Source organism: Mytilus edulis, chromosome 7 (genome assembly GCF_963676685.1).
Source record: "Mytilus edulis chromosome 7, xbMytEdul2.2, whole genome shotgun sequence".
In the NCBI taxonomy this organism is placed as follows: Eukaryota; Metazoa; Mollusca; class Bivalvia; order Mytilida; family Mytilidae; genus Mytilus; species Mytilus edulis.
Window position 1 is genome coordinate 32029755 of NC_092350.1, and position 22969 is coordinate 32052723.

General features: G+C 31.2%; 1 protein-coding gene across 2 annotated transcripts in view; it reads right to left on the reverse strand.

Moving 5' to 3' along the window:
- LOC139482635 (meiosis 1 arrest protein-like) overlaps positions 1-22969 on the reverse strand; it is a 35420-nt gene that overhangs the window by 10720 nt on the left and 1731 nt on the right. For both annotated transcript variants that reach the window (XM_071266563.1, XM_071266562.1), the window contains exons 2-9: positions 22192-22314; positions 21519-21682; positions 18205-18384; positions 17526-17642; positions 14377-14527; positions 12340-12435; positions 875-954; positions 475-615 (exon numbers count right to left, since the gene is read on the reverse strand). In XM_071266563.1, coding sequence (XP_071122664.1) covers positions 475-615; positions 875-954; positions 12340-12435; positions 14377-14527; positions 17526-17642; positions 18205-18384; positions 21519-21682; positions 22192-22249 — 987 coding nt within the window. In that variant the 5' untranslated portion in view covers positions 22250-22314. The remainder of the gene's footprint in view (positions 1-474; positions 616-874; positions 955-12339; positions 12436-14376; positions 14528-17525; positions 17643-18204; positions 18385-21518; positions 21683-22191; positions 22315-22969) is intronic.

Genomic DNA, 22969 nt, shown 5'->3' on the forward strand with positions numbered 1-22969 from the left:
CAATGATATGTTTAACAATGCCACATTCTGTATGTGCCTGTCTCAAGTCAGGAGCCTGTAATTTAGTGGCATTCGTTTGTTGCCTTTAATACATCATACTTATTTTTCTTTTGTTGTTTTGTACATATCTCAGGCTGTTAGTTTTCTTTGAATTTTTATTACATTTGTAAGTTTTGGGGTCTTTTATGTCTTACTTACAGCTTTTAATCATTGTTGAAGGTCATAAGGTGACCTGTAGTTAATTTCTACACCATTTGGTCTTCAGAGGAGATCAGATGTCTTATTGACAATCTCATCACAACAGCACAACTTTTTAATTACCAGTATTAAATATATATAGTTTACTCTAAGTAAGGTGACAATTTTCAACACTAATGATTACCTATATCTATGCTGGTAATCATACCATATGTTGAATTTTTACAGTATAGTCCATGGAAAAAATTTATTATATTATCATTTAATTTTACAAACCATTCCATAAACAATAGAATCACACAAATCTTGAGAAGACAGAAGTCCCAGAATTTTGATCCTGTAGATAGGAATAGACATCCCTAGGGCTTTACTGGTGGATGGGAAGGTCTTCATTGTGGCAGAGTCAGGATGGACAGTCTTAAAAAACCCAATACATATACAGACTAATTCAAACTACAAAACATATGTATTTTTTAACAAATACAAGCAAAAAATACATTAAACAAATAATCATTTTGTATTAACATGGGCTAACCCTTACAATTGACTTCAGAAAAAAACCCCACAAAAACACACAAATTAAAACTGGGAGTAAATGGCTTACACATTTAAAATGTTCAACTTTTCAACAGGAAATATTTATCAGATAAGTGCAGTCTTAACTGATATAACTTACAAAATTTCCATAGAATGGAAGCTGTGCTGGGTTTAGTATTCTCTCTCTTAAATCACACTTAATCACCACACTTTTCTCATCTGAAAAAGAAGAAAAAAACCTACTGTACATCTTCAAAACAAACATTTCTAAAGCACAAAAGTACCTATCATTGATATATTATAAAGCATTCAATCATATCATATTTATTACTACCTGATGAATACTTATAAAGGGAATGTGGTGTGTCACATCAATGAGATCGCAGCAACTCAACAATAAAAATCACAAAAAGACATGTAGTTTTTAATCATATAAATGCAGCAAGACAAAACTAGAGCCTCTAAAGAGCCTGTGTCGCTCACCTTGGTCTATGTACATATTAAACAAAGGACTCTGATGGATTTATAACAAAAATTGTGTTTTGGTGTTGGTGATGTGTTTGTAGGTCTTACTTTACTTGCTGCTTACAATTATCTCTATCTATCTCTATCTATGATGAACTTGGCCCAGAAGTGACAGTGGAAAATATTTTGTGAAAATTGACTATAAAGGGCAATAACTCCTTAAGAGGTCAATTGACCATTTCAATCATGTTGACTTATTTGTAGTTCTTACTTTGCTGTGCATTATTGCTGTTTACAGTTTATCTCTATCTATAACAATATTCGAGATAATAACCAAAAGCTGCAAAATTTTCTTAAAATTACTAATTCAGGGGCAGCAACCCAACAACAGGTTGTCCAATTCATTTGAAAATTTTCAGGGCAGATAAATCTTGACCTAATAAACATTTGTAACTTCATCAGATTTGCTCTAAATGCTTTGGTTTCAGAGATATGAACCAAAAAATGCATTTTACCATATGTTTTATTTTTAGCCATGTTGTCCATCTTGGTTCGTGAGTGGGATCAACGGACAGATTTTTTTTAAACTAGATACCCTAATGATGATTGTGGGCAGGTTTGGTTAAATTTGTCAAATAGTTTCAGAGGAGAAGATTTTTGTACTTTGTTGTAGATCTTACTTTGCTGAACATTATTGCTGTTTACAGTTTATCTCTATCTATAATAATGTTCAAGATAATAACCAAAAACAGTAAAATTTCCTTAAAATTACCACTTCATGGGCAGCAACCCAACAACCAGTTGTCCAATTCATCTGAAAATTTCAGGGCAGATAGATCTTGACCTGACAAAGAATTCTTCCCCATGTCAGATTAAATGCTTTGGTTTCAGAGATAAAAGCCTAAATCTACATTTTACCCCTATGTTCCATTTTTAGCCATGGCAGCCATCTTGGTTAGTTGGCCAGGTCCCCGGACACATTTTTCAAACCAGATACCCCAATGATGATTGTGGCTAAGTTTGGTTAAATTTGGTCCAGTAGAAAAGAAGATTTTTGTAAAAGTTAACGATGACGGACAACAGACAACGGACGACAATGTACAATTGGATGCAAAGTGATGAGAAAAGTTCACATGGCCCTTTGGGCTAGGTGAGCTTAATAAGGCGGAATCTGTTCCTAATAATTTTCATAATTCCTTTTTTCAAAGATTTACGGAAAGTTGATTTCTGTACATGTGTTGTCAACAGGAATGGTCACTTTTTTTGCTGACGTCACAATAGAAAATTTTAGAAATCAAGAATATTTGACACCATATTGGAGCAATCTATTGCTGAGAAAAAAAATTTCACTAGGAAGGAGAAATATTTTTCTCACACCGATCAAGAAATGTCAAAATAGCACAAAAATTAGAAAAACAATGTTTACTCTTCTGGAGCACCTGCTTTCACAGTCATTATTAGAGCTTATATCTCCCATACTCAAATTTAAGATAGATGTCTGCTTTTTACAGAGGTCCTTTAATCTAATTAATGTATTTAAAACTCACCCTTTTGAAAAATTGGTATCTTATGGTGATATTACACTACCATGTTTTAACAGATGCCAAAATTAATCTTAACCCCTTTTTCTTACTTGATTCACAAATGAACTAAAAAATCTTTACCTTTGCTGATTTAACGTAATGGATCCTCCATCATAAAATGTAAACTAGACAAAGTGATGCCCCACTTCCACTCTGAAGTATTATAATAAAGTCAGTCTGAGACAATGCAAATGTAACATTTTATTTTAAAATACACAAAATTGAGCATGAGAGCACATATAGGTTTATTGTCATTTCTGGGCCTTTTATAGCTGACTATGCTGTATGGGCTTTGCTCATTGTTGAAGGCCATACGGTGACCTATAGTTGTTAATTTCTATGTCATTTTGGTCTCTTGTGGACAGTTGTCTCATTGGCAATCATACCACATCTTCTTTTTTATAATTATGGTTCACTGTAGGACTAAACTTTCTCCAAAAAGAGCAATTATTAATAAAAATAAAAAACCTGATCACATGCACATCTTCAATATATGTACAAACAGCAAGCAAAGTGAAAAATAACCTTATATTCAAACTGTAGGAGAAGTTATCCAGAAATGCTATGCAACTCTTATGCAAGTATATATTCCAAAAATGACAAAGTTCAACTATCTCCCAAAAAAGCAAATATTAATAAAAATCAAAACCCTGACCATATGCACACCTTTAATGTATGTACAATCAGACAGCGAAGTGAAATCTTCCTAGGATTCAAACTGTAGGAAGAGTTATGCTAAATTACTATATACCCATAATGGGACGGATGGACAGACAGGGGTAAAACAATATGCTCCCCAACTTTTAGTTGCGGGGGCATAAATATCATGCATAGATGACTTAGTTAAGTTTATATTCATACATTAGTTCAATAATTTCCTTATCATTATCATTACAAGAAAGTCTTTTCATATGATTTTAAGACAGTAAGTTGACATTTAATTATCTTTAAGGAAGTTGATATATTGTGTTGATATTTATTTATGTATTCAAACTCAAAACTTACTAAAGTACAAGCTTTGTACGACGGTCTCATCTGCACGATTCTTATCAACCCAAAATACTATTTCTTAGAAGATTATTTTGTTGCATGTAGAATCTAATTAAAGGTGGTGATTTTTCAATGTACAATCCGTCTTAAGTTAAATATATTGGAAATAGCTTAAGATACCTAAGACATTGTCATGTGGAACTTTAATTATAACGAACATCCTCAAATGATGTCTTTCTTCTACAAAGGAATAATGTATATAAATGAGATCATTTATCTTGGCTTTTTAATATATCTAAATGGATCATTTTTGCCTTTTTACTAGGCTTTTACAGATTTTTGCAATATTGTTTTTCTATAAATTTTGATTTTTCTACGTTTTTTTGTAAATGTTTACTACATATTTGTGAAACAACAAGATTCCCAAACCTTCAAATGATTATGAAAAATAATACCTGCATATATAGCATAAAATTGAAAAAAAACCCAAAAAAACTAGAGGCTCTCAAGAGCCTATGTCGCTCACCTTGGTCTATGTGCATATTAAACAATGGACACAGATAAATTCATGACATAATTGTGTTTTGGTGATGGTGATGTGTTTATAAATCTTACTTTACTGAACATTCTTGTTGCTACAATTATCTCTATCTATAATGAACTTGGCCCAGTAATTACAGTGGAAAATATTTTTTAAAAATTTACAAAAATTTATGAAAAATGTTAAAAATTGTCTATAAGGGGTCAATTGACTATTTTGGTCATGTTGACTTATTTGTAGATCTTACTTTGATGAACATTATTGCTGTTTACAGTTTATCTCTATCTATAATAATATTCAAGATAATAACAAAAAACAGCAAAATTTCCTTAAAATTACCAATTCAGGGGCAGCAACCCAACAACGGGTTGCCCAATTCATCTGAAAATTTCAGGACAGATAGATCTTGACCTGATAAACAATTTTACCACGTCAGATTTGCTCTTAATGCTTTGGTTTTTGAGTTATAAGACAAAAACTGCATTTTACCCCTATGTTCCATTTTTAGCCATGGCGGCCATCTTGGTTGGTTGGCAGGGTCACCAGACACATTTTTTAAACTAGATACCCCAATGATGATTGTGGCCAAGTTTGGTTTAATTTGTCCCAGTAGTTTCAGAGGAGAAGATTTTTGTAAAAGTTAACAACGACGCCGGACGACGCCGGACGCAAAGTGAAGGGAAAAGCTAACTTGGCCCTTCGGGCCAGGTGAGCTAAAAAACAATAAGATTTTCAGACTTAAAATTGCTTTGAAATATAAAACCATTTAGAATATATATTTTTTTGAAAAAATCAATTAAAAGTATTAAATTCTTCAAGATTATATTTCATTGTACTAACATTCATTAATCTTTTCTACTTAAAGATTAAGCTCCCAGGTCCAAATCCATACTGATATGAAAGAATGATTTTCATAACTTCAACAAGTATTGTTTTTAAAAGGTTTACTGCTGAATTCAGTTATGGCATTTATATTTATACTTTTTTATCTTAGTTTTAATTGTGAGAATTACTTTTAGTCATTTATACAATAATTAGCTACTGCATGAATGTTAGTTTTGCTTGTTTTTTGTTCGCTTTATACTCTTTTTTTTTAATTAATTGCCCTTATTTGCTGTGCTTGATATCAGAAAATATGATTTGCATGATATGCTTATTGTTTTATGTTATATATATATATGTTTGTCGGTTAAAAGCTCATCAGAGCTTATGCTGTATTGCTTTAAGTATACCCAACTTTAAATGATTTATCTAGGAGCGAGGAGAATGATTTTGCGGGCTTACACAGGTCTCTCAAAGATGAGGCCAGAAAAATTATATAGTTTCTCTCTATCTGATATAGTTTTCACCATAAACACAAAACTGGGAAATAACTACTATAAGGAGTTGTCAGACAATTTCAGCCTGATGATTTATTTGTAAATCTTGTCTTGTGGGTTTTTAAAAACAAATAAGGCAAAAATTGAATTTTTACCCCTATGTTCTATCTTTAGCCATGTCATCCATGTTGGTTGGAAGGGAGTATCATTGATTACATCTTTAAAACTAGATACCCCTAGTATGATTATGGCCAAGTTTGTTCCAATTGGACCAGTAGATTCAGATGAGTGGATGTTTGTAAATGTTACCGGTCTGCAAGTGAAGAGAATAGCTCACTTAACAGGCCAGGGGAGCTAATAAGTAGTCGATCAAAAAAAGTGAAACTGAGAAATAGTGTTTAGAATACCTTTAGACTTATTTACCTTCATCTTTCCATATAAAAACCAAGTACAACTAATTTAAAAAGTCAATGAGTTTTTCTTTTCTTTTGTATTTTAAACAACATGACAGAAGACTGATAAGGAATTAAGACAGCTTGGTTATTTATAGTTTTATAACAGATTCTCAATAAAGTGTTCAATATCATATCATCATTACAATTCATGAACATCCTATTCATTGAAAGTTCAAAATATCATCATATGTTAAAATATAAAGTTAATAATTGAATAGTTGCTTTGATGGGTTTTGTTTATATATAGTATGAAATTCTAAACAGTGTGGCTGTGGCCATTGATTGACACATTAAATTCATCCATTGACTGAGACAATTTACGTGAACGTTTGTCTGTAACGACCACTGTTCACGACGTACCTAGGATAGACATTTAAACTATGGGGTCACCAAAGGTTTCTTAACGCCTTTAATTATAAAGTAATTTGAAAAAATAATCAGAATAACCTTTATGTTTTGATTTATATAATTGGTATAAATCAAAACATAGTGTTATTTCTGATTAACTTTTTCGAATTACTTTATTGAGGTGTTGAGAACCTTTGGTAATAAAAGTGTCATTAAAAAGTACATAGTGATCAGTGGTCGTTACATACAAACGTTCACCTAAATTGTCACAGTCAATGGATGAATTTAATGTGTCAATCAATGGCCACAGCCACACTGTTTTGAATTTCATTCTAAGTGTCCAATTTTGTACTTGATGTTTCATATATCTAGTTAAAATTTAGGAATTTAGCCAAATATTTATTGCTTTTACTGCTGTCACATAACAAAACTTCTATCCTATGACATGGTTTGATAGACCATCCAATGTAATAGACCAATTAAAAATAAATAAATTTGGTGTATTTACTGTCTTCTGATTGGCTAAAAAATTGGCTTTATTTTCAATGTTATCAATTTTTATGGAGACACGCCCACTCTAACGTTGTGTATTCATACGCAAACATCTGTGTACGTTGTTATTAGTATTAATATATATCTTTGAGCATTATTTTTGATAGAAATTTATTTATAATGAATGGCAATAATTTATTTTGAATTTATTGAACCATAAAATTAATTTTTGACTGTTCACATTTAACATAATCCGCTTTGCGGATTATTCAATGTGAAGAGTCAAAAATTAATTTTATGGTTCAATAAATTCAAAATAAATAAAAGCCATTCATTAAATGTATAACCTTTTCTTGGGCATACAGATATGACCTTGGGTCAAGGTGTTATTGAATTATTAGCAATACATAAGTAAAATATATGAATCCAAAACTGTAGATCACAGATGGAGCATTGTAACACGTTTGTTTTCTTCTTTTGGAGAGCAATTGACTGCCCTTTTTAATCCATAAACTATAATATTTTGACATGGGCAACAACTGTATCAAGTTTGATCAAGACAGCCCACTTTAAGATATGACCAAGTGCCCAATACAACTGCATGTATCAGATTTGACTTTTGTATATGACTTTGGCAAGGTCATAGCCAACAGACCCTTGAAGCATGACTTTGATCCTAATATCTATAAATATACTCAAGACACAAAGCAGGATATGGCAAAAAAGAGTGGACCATCATAGAAATGTTTCCTTAATGTTGTGTTATTCAAAACAATAATACATCAAGTATACATTTGTGTGGGCATATTAAATTACTTTTTCTTATGAAAAAGCCCTTACATTTCAACTAAGTATAGACTGAAACTCTAAAATGTCCACATGTATTTTTACATTGAACTTGAAAAAAGTGGGATTGTAAGTACCAGTATATCTAAATGAAATAAGATTGCAATCGTCATCCCTATATTGTTTCAAATAATTACAAGCTATAAAATTACCATCAACTTCACACCAAAATTTAAGAGACATGACTTGAAAGAAACTTTCATATTGATATTTCAATGAAAGACCAGCTGTAAAGAATCTATCATTACACATAACACCAACAACAATGAATCCCCTGGAACAAAAATTTACCATTTCTGAGATAAAACATTATTATTCTCTCTATAACCTTGATATCTGGGGTACAATAAATAATTAAGTATGAACGTCATCAGTGTTTTGAAGCGGAACCATAAAAAGAACAATGAATTTATGTGATAATCTGTGTCATTAAATCTTTCTTCATGCAAACTGCGCATTAAATTAGAATTATTCTGGATCAAAGGTAATTAATTCTTTGTAGCATCTTAAATTATAAATCAATCTCTTTTGCAATCATTAAATTTCTATTATTTCCTTCCGTTATCACTTTGAGTCTTTTTGTCATGAAGACAGAAAATCTGATGTCACTCGCCATGTGAGCTCTTTAAACATGTTTTGTCTCTTTATTGGGTGGTTCAATATTGTCAATAACTGAATTACTTAAACTAGCCAGAGGACACAAAACTACACTCAAGTGATGTAGATTTTTTTTTTCATCATTTAGTTTATAACAATATCAAGACATGTACATGGAAGTACAAAGAAGAATAACTAGAGGCTCTCAAAAAACAACACTTGGCCAGCACCTCATAAGGAAAGGACTATTCATGCTATGCTTGATTTCATTCAATTCCGTGGTTCTCTCGAAGAAGACTTTTGTATGCATTTCCCATAGGGTCCTATGTTAAACTAAGCCCCCCGCTGGCAGCCATCTTGGATGATGGATCGCAGACAAAGTAACAACACTTGGTCAGCATCTCATAAGGAACATTCATGCTATGTTTGGTTTCATTCCATTCAGTGGTTCTCTAAAAGATGTCATTTGTATGCATTTCCCCTAGGGTCCTATGTTAAACTAAGTCCCACCCATGGCGGCCATCTTGGATGATGGATCAGCTACAAAGTAAAAACACTTGGTCAGCACCTCATAAGGAACAGTTATGCCATGTTTGGTTTCATTCCATTCAGTGGTTCTCTAAAAGGAGTCATTTGTAAGAATTTCCCATAGGGTTCTATGTTAAACTAAGTCCCCCACTGGGGACCATCTTGGATGATGGATCGGCTACAAAGTAACAACACTTGGTCAGCACCTCATAAGGAACATTCATGCCATGTTTGGTTTTATTCCATTCAGTGGTTCTCTAGAAGAAGTTCAAAATGTAAAAAGTTAACGACGACAACGACAGACGACTACGGACGACGGACACCAAGTGATGAGAAAAGCTCACTTGGCCCTATGGGCCAGGTGAGCTAAAAAGGAGAAATCAAAAGGCCAATGCTTTGTCCGTTAAGTTCTAAATTGAAAAGGTACTTTAAAATCTAATAAATAATATTCTTCAGATGTTAGTAAAATCCTTAAGTCTGTCTGATATCATGTATATATATTTAAATTTAGTCTTAAACATTTGCTTTAGACTTCTAGCATTTATAGAAAACCTGGTTAATAAAAGAACAGAGTTCCAATGTCCCAAACGTTGCGTGTATTTTATATTTGCAAGGGGCATAACTCTTTTAAAAGAACACCATTAAAATAGAAATTGTCTGAGATATTGCTGATATTAATCTATAGTATAAGTTTGATAAAAATCTGTCAAGAATTGTACCTGTCAGAGCACTAACAAGACCTGACGGACAGACACACTGATGGACAGACTGATGGACAGATGCCCAGTATTTCCATGTCCCCTGCAAAACGTTACATGGGTACAAAATGCCTTTTTATCATATCTTGTTAAAAAAAAAATTGATAGGATAAATGTATTTATAAAGGTTACTTGGGAACATGTGTATGTGTTTACTTTAAGCATGTGTGTTCAAATCAAAACATGTTTATGTTTAATTTGATTGGACAACAGTAATTTATTACCGGTTTAAGTTAGGGACAACATCAAATGTTCAATGAAGGATAAAAAACTTAATTCACATAGTTTTTTCACTGCAACCCCCCCCGTCTTAACTTAATTTGGGAAAAATTGATTGACCCATATGGATATATGTAAAAATCAATGTCGGATAACCAAATCTTGCATTAGTTCAACCCCCCCACCCCAAAACTATTTGAATTAAGTTTTTTTATCTTACATTGATCTTTTGATGTCTTCCCTTATATCAATCATGATAACTTCATGCTAGAATTTTAGTGCTAAATTATAGTATTATAGTCTAGAATTGTCATTTGAGGTTCGGCTATCCAACAGTACAGTTTTGTTTCCCACCCACCCACCCTTTTAAGACTTCATAGGAATGTACATAGTATGTTATGTAGTAAATAGTTTATATGATACATATATGTATTACTGTAAAGATTTTTTTCTTCAACTTATAGAAAAAAATTCTATTGTAGATTGTGTATCATGGCAGCGGTCGATGACAGCAAATTGGACATTTGTGTCATTATTTGTAATAAAAAAAGTTTTCTGTGCTGTCGAGGCGATCTCATAACAAATAACGGTGTTGAGTTTTACTTTATAAATGCTTTATGTTCGTTTGAAGTATTTAATAAGAACATATGAGGCAACATCATTACCCTCCCCCCCCCTCCCCCCCCCAAAACAAAAAAAAAGCCAACACCAAACAAACAAACAAAACCAAAAAAACTGATAAGAGAAAATATCTTTGGATACCTTTGGATATGGCTTTAACATACATCGTATTTTAACAAAAACCTTCTGCAAACTAGTAATTTAGGTAAAATTTATCAATTTCTATAGTATGTGTTTATGACATCAGAAAAGAAATTTCATTCTAAAGTGACCGGACAGTATCAACTATAAAATTTCTTAATATTATAAACCTATCATATCATCTCATTTAACTATAAAAGATTTTTCTTTACTTCATTGGAAAGCCATTTTTTACTGTGTTTTTTTTTTCAATAAAAAATAGATTTTTGATTTGCTATTGAGAATAAAAACCAACTATAATAGATCAGCAATTTATAGAACAGCAGAGCTATAGCACCATAGAATTTTGTGACATATTTATTTAATCCATATTCAGCTCATTCAGTTTAAGTTTATAAGATGGAGCGTGATGTCAATGTAATTTAAAACACTGATATAACTTGAACAGACTTTATAGTCAAATGAATTTATTTTACAGACTCTGCTTGAAATATTTTCAACTTGATGTTCAGTAAACAATAATCAATCAGTTGTATTACGTACATGGGGGGACATATACTTGCCTCCCCATGCCGCTAAAGTTATATTTGCTTAAGAGCAACAAAAACACATCTATTTCCATAGCACGTTTATTTCAAAGAGACAGATAACATCACATGACAAATATGCATCATCATCATACAAAGGGACACAACTCTCACGACTAAACTACAAAACACATACGACCATACAATACAGATACATAACAGTTGCGGTGTTTGTCAGTTATCTGTTGTTTGGAATCGTAGATCATTTACATAGATTTGTCTTTTCTGAACAACAACTCTCTACTACATTGTTTTTGCATGCACTCAAGGTTTCATAATCACAGTTGTCTCAGAATAAAGTGTCAAATTAATCTGCAATTTTAAGGAAGGTAAGAGATCTAGTCACGGTACCTGCTCAACTTTTTGGTGTACAGAAGGTCTACTGTGGATTCATTTATTTTCGTGGATACCAATTTTCGTGGATTGAGGAAATCGTGAATGTTCATGGATGTTTAATTTCGTGGTATGGGTTAAGTCTGTATATATTCCTTTGGAAAATTTGTAATTCGTTGAACATTTAAATTTGTGGTTTCCCTGTACCCACGAAATCCACGAAAATTGGTATCCAACGAATAATAATGAATCCACAGTATTACATTGTTTAGTAATGACAGATAACATTTTGCCAGGTCATCCTGGAAGAGCAAATCCAATATTAATAATAATAAATTCTTTAAAAATCTTTTAATTTTATAAAACAAGCTAATCTTCTCCGAAGCCCTCACATTCAGTACAAATAATGAGTTATGACTTTTAAAGTCAAGTGCTGAAAAAAATGAAAACAACTGAAGTTGTTAAGTACAGCACTGAAGATGTTAAGTCCAGAGGTGTGGCACTGGAAAAATATTTAAAAAATAGTGCTGGAGATAGATATACAGTAAAGCGCTAGAGATGTAAATGTTTTCAACAAAGAAACATATGTCATTATTTGTAAATATTTCATGAATATTTACCAAAAGGAAAACAATTGTATTAAAACAATTGTGTCTATAGGAGGGAAATGGAACAAGAACTCAAATGGCCAGGTTGCACAGAATGTTTCTTAAAATAGAGAATAGTCAATACAATCCATAAAATAATCTGTTATAATGTGTTTATATTATACAAAACTCACCAGTTTGTAATGCAGGAAGTATAATATGTAAATGTTCGCTTTCAGTACTGCTATCTAATAACCAAGTGTTGAAAAAGTTCTGTAAACTTAAGGCATCTGAAACACAATAAAACTCATGGTTGTAGAAAATATAGTTAATCGAATACATGTATATATGTATGCAATGTGCATTGTTGGTGAGTTATTTAAAGAAATCAGAATGAAGGGTTAAGAATGTATCAGCAAATCATTAAACATAAGACTTCAAGGTTGTGTTTAAAGCTGAACAAATTTCAAAATGTGTTACAATATAATTTTGACCAAAGACAATTTTTCCATTTGCATGAATATAATTCTGGCATCTTTAAATTGTTCTATATTAATTCAGATCCAAGTTTTTGAAATACATTTCATTTCAGTAAATTCAGACAATTAACGATATTTTTCCATGGTTAGAAATAGAACATTTTAAGAGATGAATAATTTTAATTCTGATTACAATTTAAACTTGAATAGCGATGTCAAATATTTTAGTAATTATAAATTTGACCACTCACAATGGCCATGTTTTTGAAGGGGTCATGAAATGTCCATTCAAAACGGTGATATCTCTCATTAATAAATTGTCCCCCAAATAGTTTCATATTATAGAAATGTTATTATCATAGAGATAGTTATGAGTAACATTAGACATATCTTTCAGAAGAGGGGAGATAATACAAAAAAAACTTAAGTTCAAATGATATGGTTGTACTGAAATACAGATTTTGCAACTTTTGAAAATCGCTATGGTTTTTTTTTAGTGTGAGACCAGTATATTTAAAGGTAACAATTTTTGCAGCATTTATGTGTGCACTGTTACTCTTAAAACAGTCTCATATTTCTTTTTTTTCTTTTGGTATACTGATGATGAGCTATTAAGCACTGATTTCTTCTATAAGCATAATTCTTGTACTTATTTTAATTAGCAAAATAACTTAAGAATAGAGAAAAATGGCGTAAAAAATAAAAGTAGAAAAGGAAGATCCCCTCCCTATCTAAAGACCTTCTTATCTTTTCACCATGACTCAAGCAACCTAAACCGTAACTTTTTAAAGTTAGAAGAATGAAGACAGATCTTGAGTTTGTCTATCCATCAGTAATGAGAATATGAATAAAATTTGAGTTATCTTTTAATACAGTATTTATCTTCAGTTAATTATGTTTCTGTCATAAAACTAGGTATTAGTTGCACATTGTTATTGTATGATAAATTGATTAAAATTGAAATACAGACTGACCGATTTTATTTACAAATTAATTAATTTTGAGGATCATTATGACCCATTAGATAAGTAGATTACCTGTAACAGCATTATTTTGCCACCTGTTGTGACCATTGATTAGCTTGGAGTTTTAAACTTGTCATAAATATGTCATAAGGTGAAATTATAGATTGATAGAAATTGTGCAAAAAAACTTCAAAATCGGTAACCTACTATATTTAGTGAAAATCACGAATTTTATTGTTTTACAATACTACTGTTGGGATTCAGGTTGAGGCCTGAAAATTTGGATGATACCACCAAAATAGTGATGGTTGGTACTTGATAGGTCTTGGAAAAAAAAGAATCAGTGCATCAAACAATGTTGTATGTATTTAGTGCAAATATGTTTTCAAATCAAGTTTAAGAAACTCAGAAATAATTGTTTGCAAATATTTGTTGATAATCAGCATTTTAAGTTTTATGTGGTCGACGAGTTCATATTTTTATTTAGGACCCTAAATGAAGTGCGGAGCCTCTGGCCTTAAAGCCCTTTGTTACGGTAGTCTTATATGATTTTTAATTTTAGTTCATTTATATGTTTTTGAGTTAAGAATGATGTCCATATTCACTGAACTAGTACATATTTTTGTTTAGGGGTCAGCTGAAGTCAGCTTTTGTGTGAGGATGTTCTCGTTATGGTGAAGACCCATTGGTGACCTTGTTTTTTTTCTGGTCTTTGGTTTAGGTATTGTCTCTTTTACACATTCCCCGTTTCCATTCTCAATTTTATAGTATCTAACTATGACCATACCTGGATCAAGATTAACAACCTCCACCAGTCCTCCTGATAGACTACTGTTATTGGATATATTAGATAGAAGGCTGTTTTGACTTCCTACAATGTCTGATTCTTCACACATAGGATGGTCTATTCCAACATTAAATACAACCACTTGTATTCTCTGAAGATTTTGAACAAAACATATTATATCAATTAAAAAGTCAAAAGCAATCCATTGGTTTACTGGTGATAAAACACTAAAACAGAAACAAACAGATGAGTAAATGTTAAATTTTGGCATCACACATGATTATGCCTTCATTCACTGTTTGAGACATTTCTCTATAAATTCTACTCCTAAGTCAAGACATTGCTCTATGAATTCTACTCCTAAGTCAAGACATTGCTCTATGAATTCTACTCCTAAGTCAAGACATTGCTCTATGAATTCTACTCCTAAGTCAAGACATTGCTCTATGAATTCTACTCCTAAGTCAAGACATTGCTCTATGAATTCTATTCCTAAGTTAAGCCATTGCTCTATGAATTCTACTCCTAAGTTAAGACATTGCTCAATGAATTCTATTCCTAAGTTAAGACATTGCTCTATGAATTCTATTCCTAAGTCAAGACATTGCTCTATGAATTCTATTCCAAAGTCAAGACATTGCTCTATGAATTATATTCCTAAGTCAAGACATTGCTCTATGAATTCTACTCCTAAGTCAAGGCACTGCTCTCATATGCAACTATTCCAGTCATAATTACGTTCGATCACTCTGCATGTTACTGGTTTCATTAGGATTATGTAAAATTTACTGGTTACCCGATGAATGATTTAAAGAAAATTAAACAATTATATTTATTTCACCTTGGTTATTTAAAAGAGGGACGAAAGATACCAAAGGGACAGTCAAACTCATAAATCTAAAACAAACTGACAACGCCATTTAATATTCATTTGAGGTCTTTTTTTTATAATTATAAAATAATATCGTAATGAATTCGTCGAGAACACTAATTAATCTACATTGGTATTATTATTATTTATTATTTAGGTATTGTCAAAACTTACATCGTGATTTGGTGCCATGTTTATTTTCGATCTTTGATCACGTTGATGTATTGACTTAATTAGTATCTCCTTTATCCAGCTATGCCATTGGCTATCATTATAGTGACTATAACATATCATATTTAATTGCAATGTAAACAGTACATGCATAAATTGAATTATGTGCATGTACAAAATAAGTGTCGAACATCGTCCATGTTTGAAAATTATTTGGTCGCCATTTTTTTTCAAAATTTTATAAAATAAACAGCATGTAACAGCTTTATCAAAAGGAACCAATGTTTGATTCTATGCTGCTTTAAGGTAAGACAATGACTGGAAACACGAGCATCAAACGGTTATTTGATTTTCAATGTAACAATCTTACAAAATATATTTTTACCAAGTCGTCTCACGCTGTCAATGAGGTCGCCATTTTGAAAAAATAATACCAGATTTTCTGAAAATGACTGATTTTCAAATCAATTTGGAAGGGACATAATAAAAAATTAAACTATTGCATATACGATATTTCTAATATTTATGAATATAGTAATAAGCACATATTCCCATAATTATTCCATCTGTTTTGTTTCAATCACAATTTTAGGTTTAACACGACAGAAAATCCAATATTTATCGGAGTTAAATGATTAACAGTGTGAACTTATCGAGGCAACAAGACAAATTTTCAAAAGCATTTGGAAGGGAGAAGACCAAAATTTAAACTTTTTCAAAAGGCATAAATATATTTCTTAATATATGAGGAATTACTATAAATTTCCACACTTTTTGTATCATGAACTTAAAGTACTTTATTTTATCGATTCTTGAAAGCCCCTGTGCATTTCTATACATTTTACTTGGGCTTAATACGGGTGATGTGTGACGTCGTCAAAGTCACGTGATGACTGCTATAGTTGGATATGATGAATTCTACTCCTAAGTCAAGACATTGCTCTATGAATATCATTCCTAAGTTAAAAAATTGCTCTATGAATTCTATTCCTAAGTCAAGACATTACTCTATGAATTCTACTCCTAAGTCAAGACATTGCTCTATGAATTCTACTACTAAGTCAAGACATTGCTCTATGAATTCAACTTCTAAGTTAAGACATTGCTCTATGAATTCTACTCCTAAGTTAAGACATTGCTCTATGAATTTTACTCCTAAGTTAAGACATTGCTTAATGAATTCTATTCCTAAGTCAAGACATTGCTCTATGAATTCTACTCCTAAGTTAAGACATTGCTCTATGAATTCTACTCCTAAGTCAAGACATTGCTCTATGAATTCTATTCCTAAGTCAAGACATTGCTCTATGAATTCTACTCCTAAGTCAAGACATTGCTCTATGAATTCTACTCCTAAGTTAAGACATTGCTCTATGAATTCTACTCCTAAGTTAAGACATTGCTCTATGAATTCTACTCCTAAGTCAAGACATTGCTTAATGAATTCTATTCCTAAGTCAAGACATTGCTCTATGAATTCTACTCCTAAGTTAAGACATTGCTCTATGAATTCTATTCCTAAGTTAAGACATTGCTTAATAAATTCTATTCCTAAGTCAAGACATTGCTCTATGAATTCTACTCCTAAGTTAAGACATTGCTTAATGAATTCTATTCCTAAGTCAAGACATTGCTCTATGAATTCTACTCCTAAGTTAAGACATTGCTCTATGAATTCTATTCCTAAGTTAAGACATTGCTCTATGAATGTGTTAGACTAATTTCTTTACCAGCAGTTTTAGTTCAATGAGTTTGCTTCAAATAGTTTTGAGGATTTTTTTTACAGCATAATAATTCATATTGTTTTACTGGAACCAATGTTTTAGTTGCTCCTTATAAAAATTAAGAGTCAAGTGGTTTCTCTGATCTCATTTTTATAATGACCAAAACAATAGGTATCCCTTTTGGAGCAAGAAACTACCTAACATTATAGAGCACTTGAAATCAAACACAGTTTGCAGGGTTTATGTTGCTCATTGTTTATGCAGTGTAACAGTATTTTGTTTTTATTTGTTTTTGGTTTTTTTAGATAATGTTAACTTTCATTTTTCTACTAATGATTTTTGACAGACATTTTGATATCTACATATTTTATTGACAGATATACCTTTACATTTTCCAGATTCATTAACATTATAGCTTCATCAATCTGCTTTTGAACTTTCTGGCTCTGCTGACATGTCATTAAAATAATTTCTAACTGATTACACAGGCCTCCTGTTTGCTGAAAATAATCAACATATTACACTAAAACCAAACTCAAAACAATCACTTCAAATAATTTACTTTGTACCAAAATTTAGTACTGCATTGTAGTTTTAAATTTTCACCACAATAATGAAGAGATCACATCAAAGCACTTAGGACCTTTAAAACAAAATAATTTAACCAAAGACCCATCTAATTATGCAATCTTTTCACTTGCAATATTTTTCTGATAATTATCTCCCTTACATAAATTCATATTTATTTTGTAAAAGGTGATAATTAACATAAAACAACTCTTTTTTTTGTGAACCTTAAATGTTGAAGACTGTATGTTGACCTCTAAATGTCTTTTGATTATAAGGCTTTTGGGTTACAACAATAAGTTCTTTCAATTCAAAGAGATTAAAGATTTTTTTCAGCATCTCTAAACAAAATTGAAAAAAATCATGAAATCTACAAAAAATAATAAAAAAATTCATTTTTTCAGATCTACAACCCCTTTTGTAATTAAATTAACAATAAAGCACATATCATAGCAATAACTATAAATGGTAAAATGAAGTTGTATGTTTACTTACAGGGACCGTGGTTTTCATCTGTCTGTGAAAATGGGCACATGCCTCTTGTATGCCCTGTACTATAGAACCTCTACCCTCTATCTGACTTTGACCTTTGTCTTGGATACCATCATAAAGGTCAGTGATAGATGTTTGTATTCTGCTGTAGTTATTCTTAACATGTGACAAAGGAAGATGTAACTGAAATATATTTAAATACTTTAAACTGTCAACTTTTAAAATGGAGATCTTAATTGCCATAAGCTTTTTATGCAAGTATATCTAAAATACTGTATATGTACGGGAAATTTTCTGTTGTGTCCACTTTTGCGATATGCAAACAAAAGCTAATATTTCATGTCCATTTTTACCTAAACATCATAGAATTCCCTAGTTCATTATTTAATGCCCCCTTTCTCTAACAGAGAGTCGGTGAAATACTTTTTTCAAAATCCTTATAAAAATATTCTGTTAAAAAATAATCTTGTGAGCACCAGGATCCCTCCGACAAAGTTGACTTGAGATGCTTTTGACCCCTTCATTTGTTGCTCTTTAAGTTTTGATAAACCTCTTTTAAAATCTTTGAGCAATATGTAACAAATTTGAACAATGAAACAAAAATCCTTAATAATAACCACCTAAATACATGTACTTTAAAACTAAAAAACTCAGTACGAAAAAAGTAAAAACACAAAAATACTGAACTCCGAGGAAAATTCAAAAAGGAAAGTCCCAAATCAAATGGCAAAATCAAAAGTTCAAACACATCAAACTAATGGATAACAACTATCATATTCCTGACTTGGTACAGGCATTTTCTAATGTAGAAAATGGTGGATTGAACCTGGTTTTATAGCGCTAAACCTCACACTTGTATGACAGTCGCATCAAATTCCATTATACATGTATTGTCAATGATGCGTGAACAAAACAAACAGGCACAATAGGTAAAAATGTCCAAAAAAAATAAAAACAACAAATGTAACGAAGAAGCACAAAAAGGCATACATCAAATTTAACATTCTCATTTTGCTTATATTATATGATTTTATTTATTTATGTTAAATCCACCCATGAAGGATGGAAGGTTTTAAGTACTGGTGTAAAATTGGGCGTTTGAAAGGAGTAGGTTCAGTAAGACCCCCTTTTTGGCCCCAAAATATAGCAGTTTTACAAAATTGTTAAAATGTAAACCTTTAGTTATTTATTGGACAGTAGAATGCTTCTGCTACATAAATATGGGCTGTTTTTGACAATACAATGCACATATATCCGGTACTAGCACCATTAAGTCATGCTAAATTACTGAAATCCTCATAATTCTAGCATTTTAGTTAAATTTTAGACGGTTTTTGTGTAAAATGAAAGTGGCCGCATTCGTGTTCATCTTTAATATTGAAATGTAAGTTATATTTGATGATAACACATAACATATATAAAGGTTGAGGATGAACACGGATGCGGCCACTTTCATTTTTACCAAAAACCATCTGAAAAGTGACATTTTTCGGCATATTAGGTAGATTTTTCATATTTGAGCTTGAATCGGATCGTTTTTAATGACTAAATCTGTTAAAATCTTTCACACAAACTAATTAATTCAAATAAAATAGACACTTAAGTGTTTAAAATCTTTCGTCAGATGAACCTGAAATTTGAGGCCAAAATCGGTCCTCACCGGACCTACTCCTTTGCACAGGTAGACATAAAATAGTTTTGTCGTTCAAAGTATGACGATATACATAAATACAGAGTCACTTAAAATAGATGTAAAAAAGAACAGACTTAACAGTAAAAGTAATAATGATAAATAAAATAGTTGTGTGGTTCAAAGTATGACAGGATACATAAGTACAGAGTTACATCAAATGTATGTTGTGTACAAGTTGTAATGTTGTACAAATTATAATTTGTACAGAATTTTTGTACAAGTTATCAGTGTTTAATGACCTGCTGAACAAAAATGAATGATGCAAGCTCACAGTCTTTTGCTCCGCATATTTCTGTCAATTTTTCACAACTTCATGATACAGTCTAATACTGAGCATTGATACAAAAACATTATAAGACCTCACAAAGATTTTGTATAGATATGAATATGGTATAAGGAAAAAAATAAAATTAGAATTTAAACCATTCAGGTATCATCATTTTCAGTTTGAAGGCAAGGAGAATAGCACTAAATGTTAGGTTGACGTATATTTTTTTGAATTGAAAACATTACACTGGTACATTTTATAAGTTAAACCTGTATCACCTGTTGCAAGAAGGTAAGTGTCAATAAACTTATAACTTGTACAAAAATCCTGTACAAATTATAATTTGTACAAACTTACATCTTGTACACAACATGTATATCACAAAAAACAGACTTAAAGTCATAAGAAACCTCAAATCCAAAAAAAGTATTGCATATGTTTTTTATAACTCAATGGATAGTTTTCATTGTAAAACTTATGTACATATACTTTTTTCTGAAGAAAATTCTTTAATTTATTCATATTTAGAAGAAGTTTACATTATTTGAATTGCTTCCTTCCAGCAAGCAATTCCCCCGATATATTTTCCGTATGCAAGATGACCTCAGTGTGACCCATCTCGTAAAAATCCGGTGACCACAATACGCCAATCTCATTAAAATCCGATGTTCTGATACGCTACCCTCCACTAACGTGAGGGTAGCGTATCAGAACATCGGATTTTAATGAGATGGTAGCGTATCAGAACATCGGATTTTAATGAGATTGCACAATACGCATGGATGTCCTTAAAATAAACTATTATCTGAATTTACATGTTAAACACGTGCTCAATTTCCATGCTTTTTTGTTTATTTTTCGTCAATTGTTGACAAACAGGTGACAATCGTTAAACTTCGGCTTTAAAACACGAACTTTAATTACCTGCCATATTTTCACAACAACACTGACCGATTGAAAAAAACAATTGACGATTATACGATATTTACACGAAAAAAATGATAAATTCGAGCACAGAAGACTAAGTTTATGATGTTTGTATGTATTGGTTTAAGAATTGGAAGAACAATATTTTTCACCGGTCACTCGTTTCTTATGACTTTAACAGTAAAAGTAGTATTAATAAATAAAATAATTTTGTCATTCAAAGTATTACAAGATACATAAGTAAAAGCAATATTAATAAATAAAATAATTTTGTCATTCAAAGTATGATGGGATACATAAGCACAGAGTCACGTCAAATTGATATCTTAAAAAAACAGACTTAACAGTAAAAGTAATATTGATAAAGACAAATAAAAGAATACTATAACACATTATTAAGATAATAAACAACGTGAATATTTAACATACCTCTGGATACGATCCAAGAGACATAAGACTGAAAAATGGCATCCTTGATGGTCCACCAATGTTTGTAGCAACAGAGAACACATTCTCTAAGGTCTGACATAAATCATTGACCAGTTCTCTAAATGTTAATAGTGGATAGGACGTGTCAACCAACAACATTCTGGCTGAAAAATAAATTATACTGTACTTTTATTTGTGGCATACCAATTTTTGTGATTTTTGTGGGTGGCTTCATCAACATGTCCCAACGAAATATATAGCAACTGTTGTCAAAATACAGACATGGAAAGGTCCCCATGTATACTATAGATTTGACTTGCTACATGGTTATGGGCATACAGTATAGAGAATACATCTAGAATATAAGCAAAATACTATGAACTATATATATACAACTTCAGACAGAATTTTACCAATTTAATCTTTAAAAAAAACAAAAGGATAAAATAAAATCCCATCTTAACACCTCAAAATACCTATCTTAAAAATAAAAATGACCAAAATAAAGAATTATGAACTATGTCATGACATTAAAAATTAGCATTCTTGAACATAACCCTACTCACATCAGATCTGTTAAAGGATAAAAAAAAAACCTCATAATAATCTAATTGGTGAAATTGCAGGTGGCTTCATGTCAAATAAATAATCTGCATTTGTAAAACATACTTACCAGGTTGTTTACCAAGCAGCATCCTTGTACCCTCTATTTTTTTCATGTTGCCTGCCATATCAGCAGATGATGTTTAAGTGACTAGATAATAAAATATCACATCTGTATTGTCTTTACTGCCATCTACAAAATATAACAAATAATAAAAGTTCTCTTAAATATATGGAGAAAGACTACATTTTGGTCTCTTGTGGAGAGTTGTCTCATTGGCAATCATACCACATCATCTTTTTTATATATATATACAGTTATTCAAGCAAAGTGATCATAACAATATATCAGAATAAGAAAATATGATAAGATTGACAATCAGTTAACTATCTATCAAAGACAAGGGATAATGATATTTAAGTCCTCAACAAGTTACCATTCAATGGATAATGATGTGTGATAGGTGTTTAACATCCAGTTGCAAATATTACATGCATATTGGGACCAAGACATGGTTTCTCACCTTGAAAAATAAAAAAAATGATTTCCTGTAAATAGATGAAACTTTGAATATGTTGTTATTTATTTGAACATGTCTTCAAAGTTTAATTGCATTAAATAACTTTTTATGGAAAAGGTAATACTAATATCCCTAGATGATATGAAATAATTTACGGATTGCGAATGTAAGTTGTTACTTGAGAGATGAGTAATAATATCAAATTATACTTAATATCTAATAATTTTGTCATTCATCTTTTCTTAAGTGTAAGTAACAATGAGTAATTTGGGAAGATGTATTAACTGATGTTTGCTAAATGCCCAGTGGCAAATATTTCATGAATGT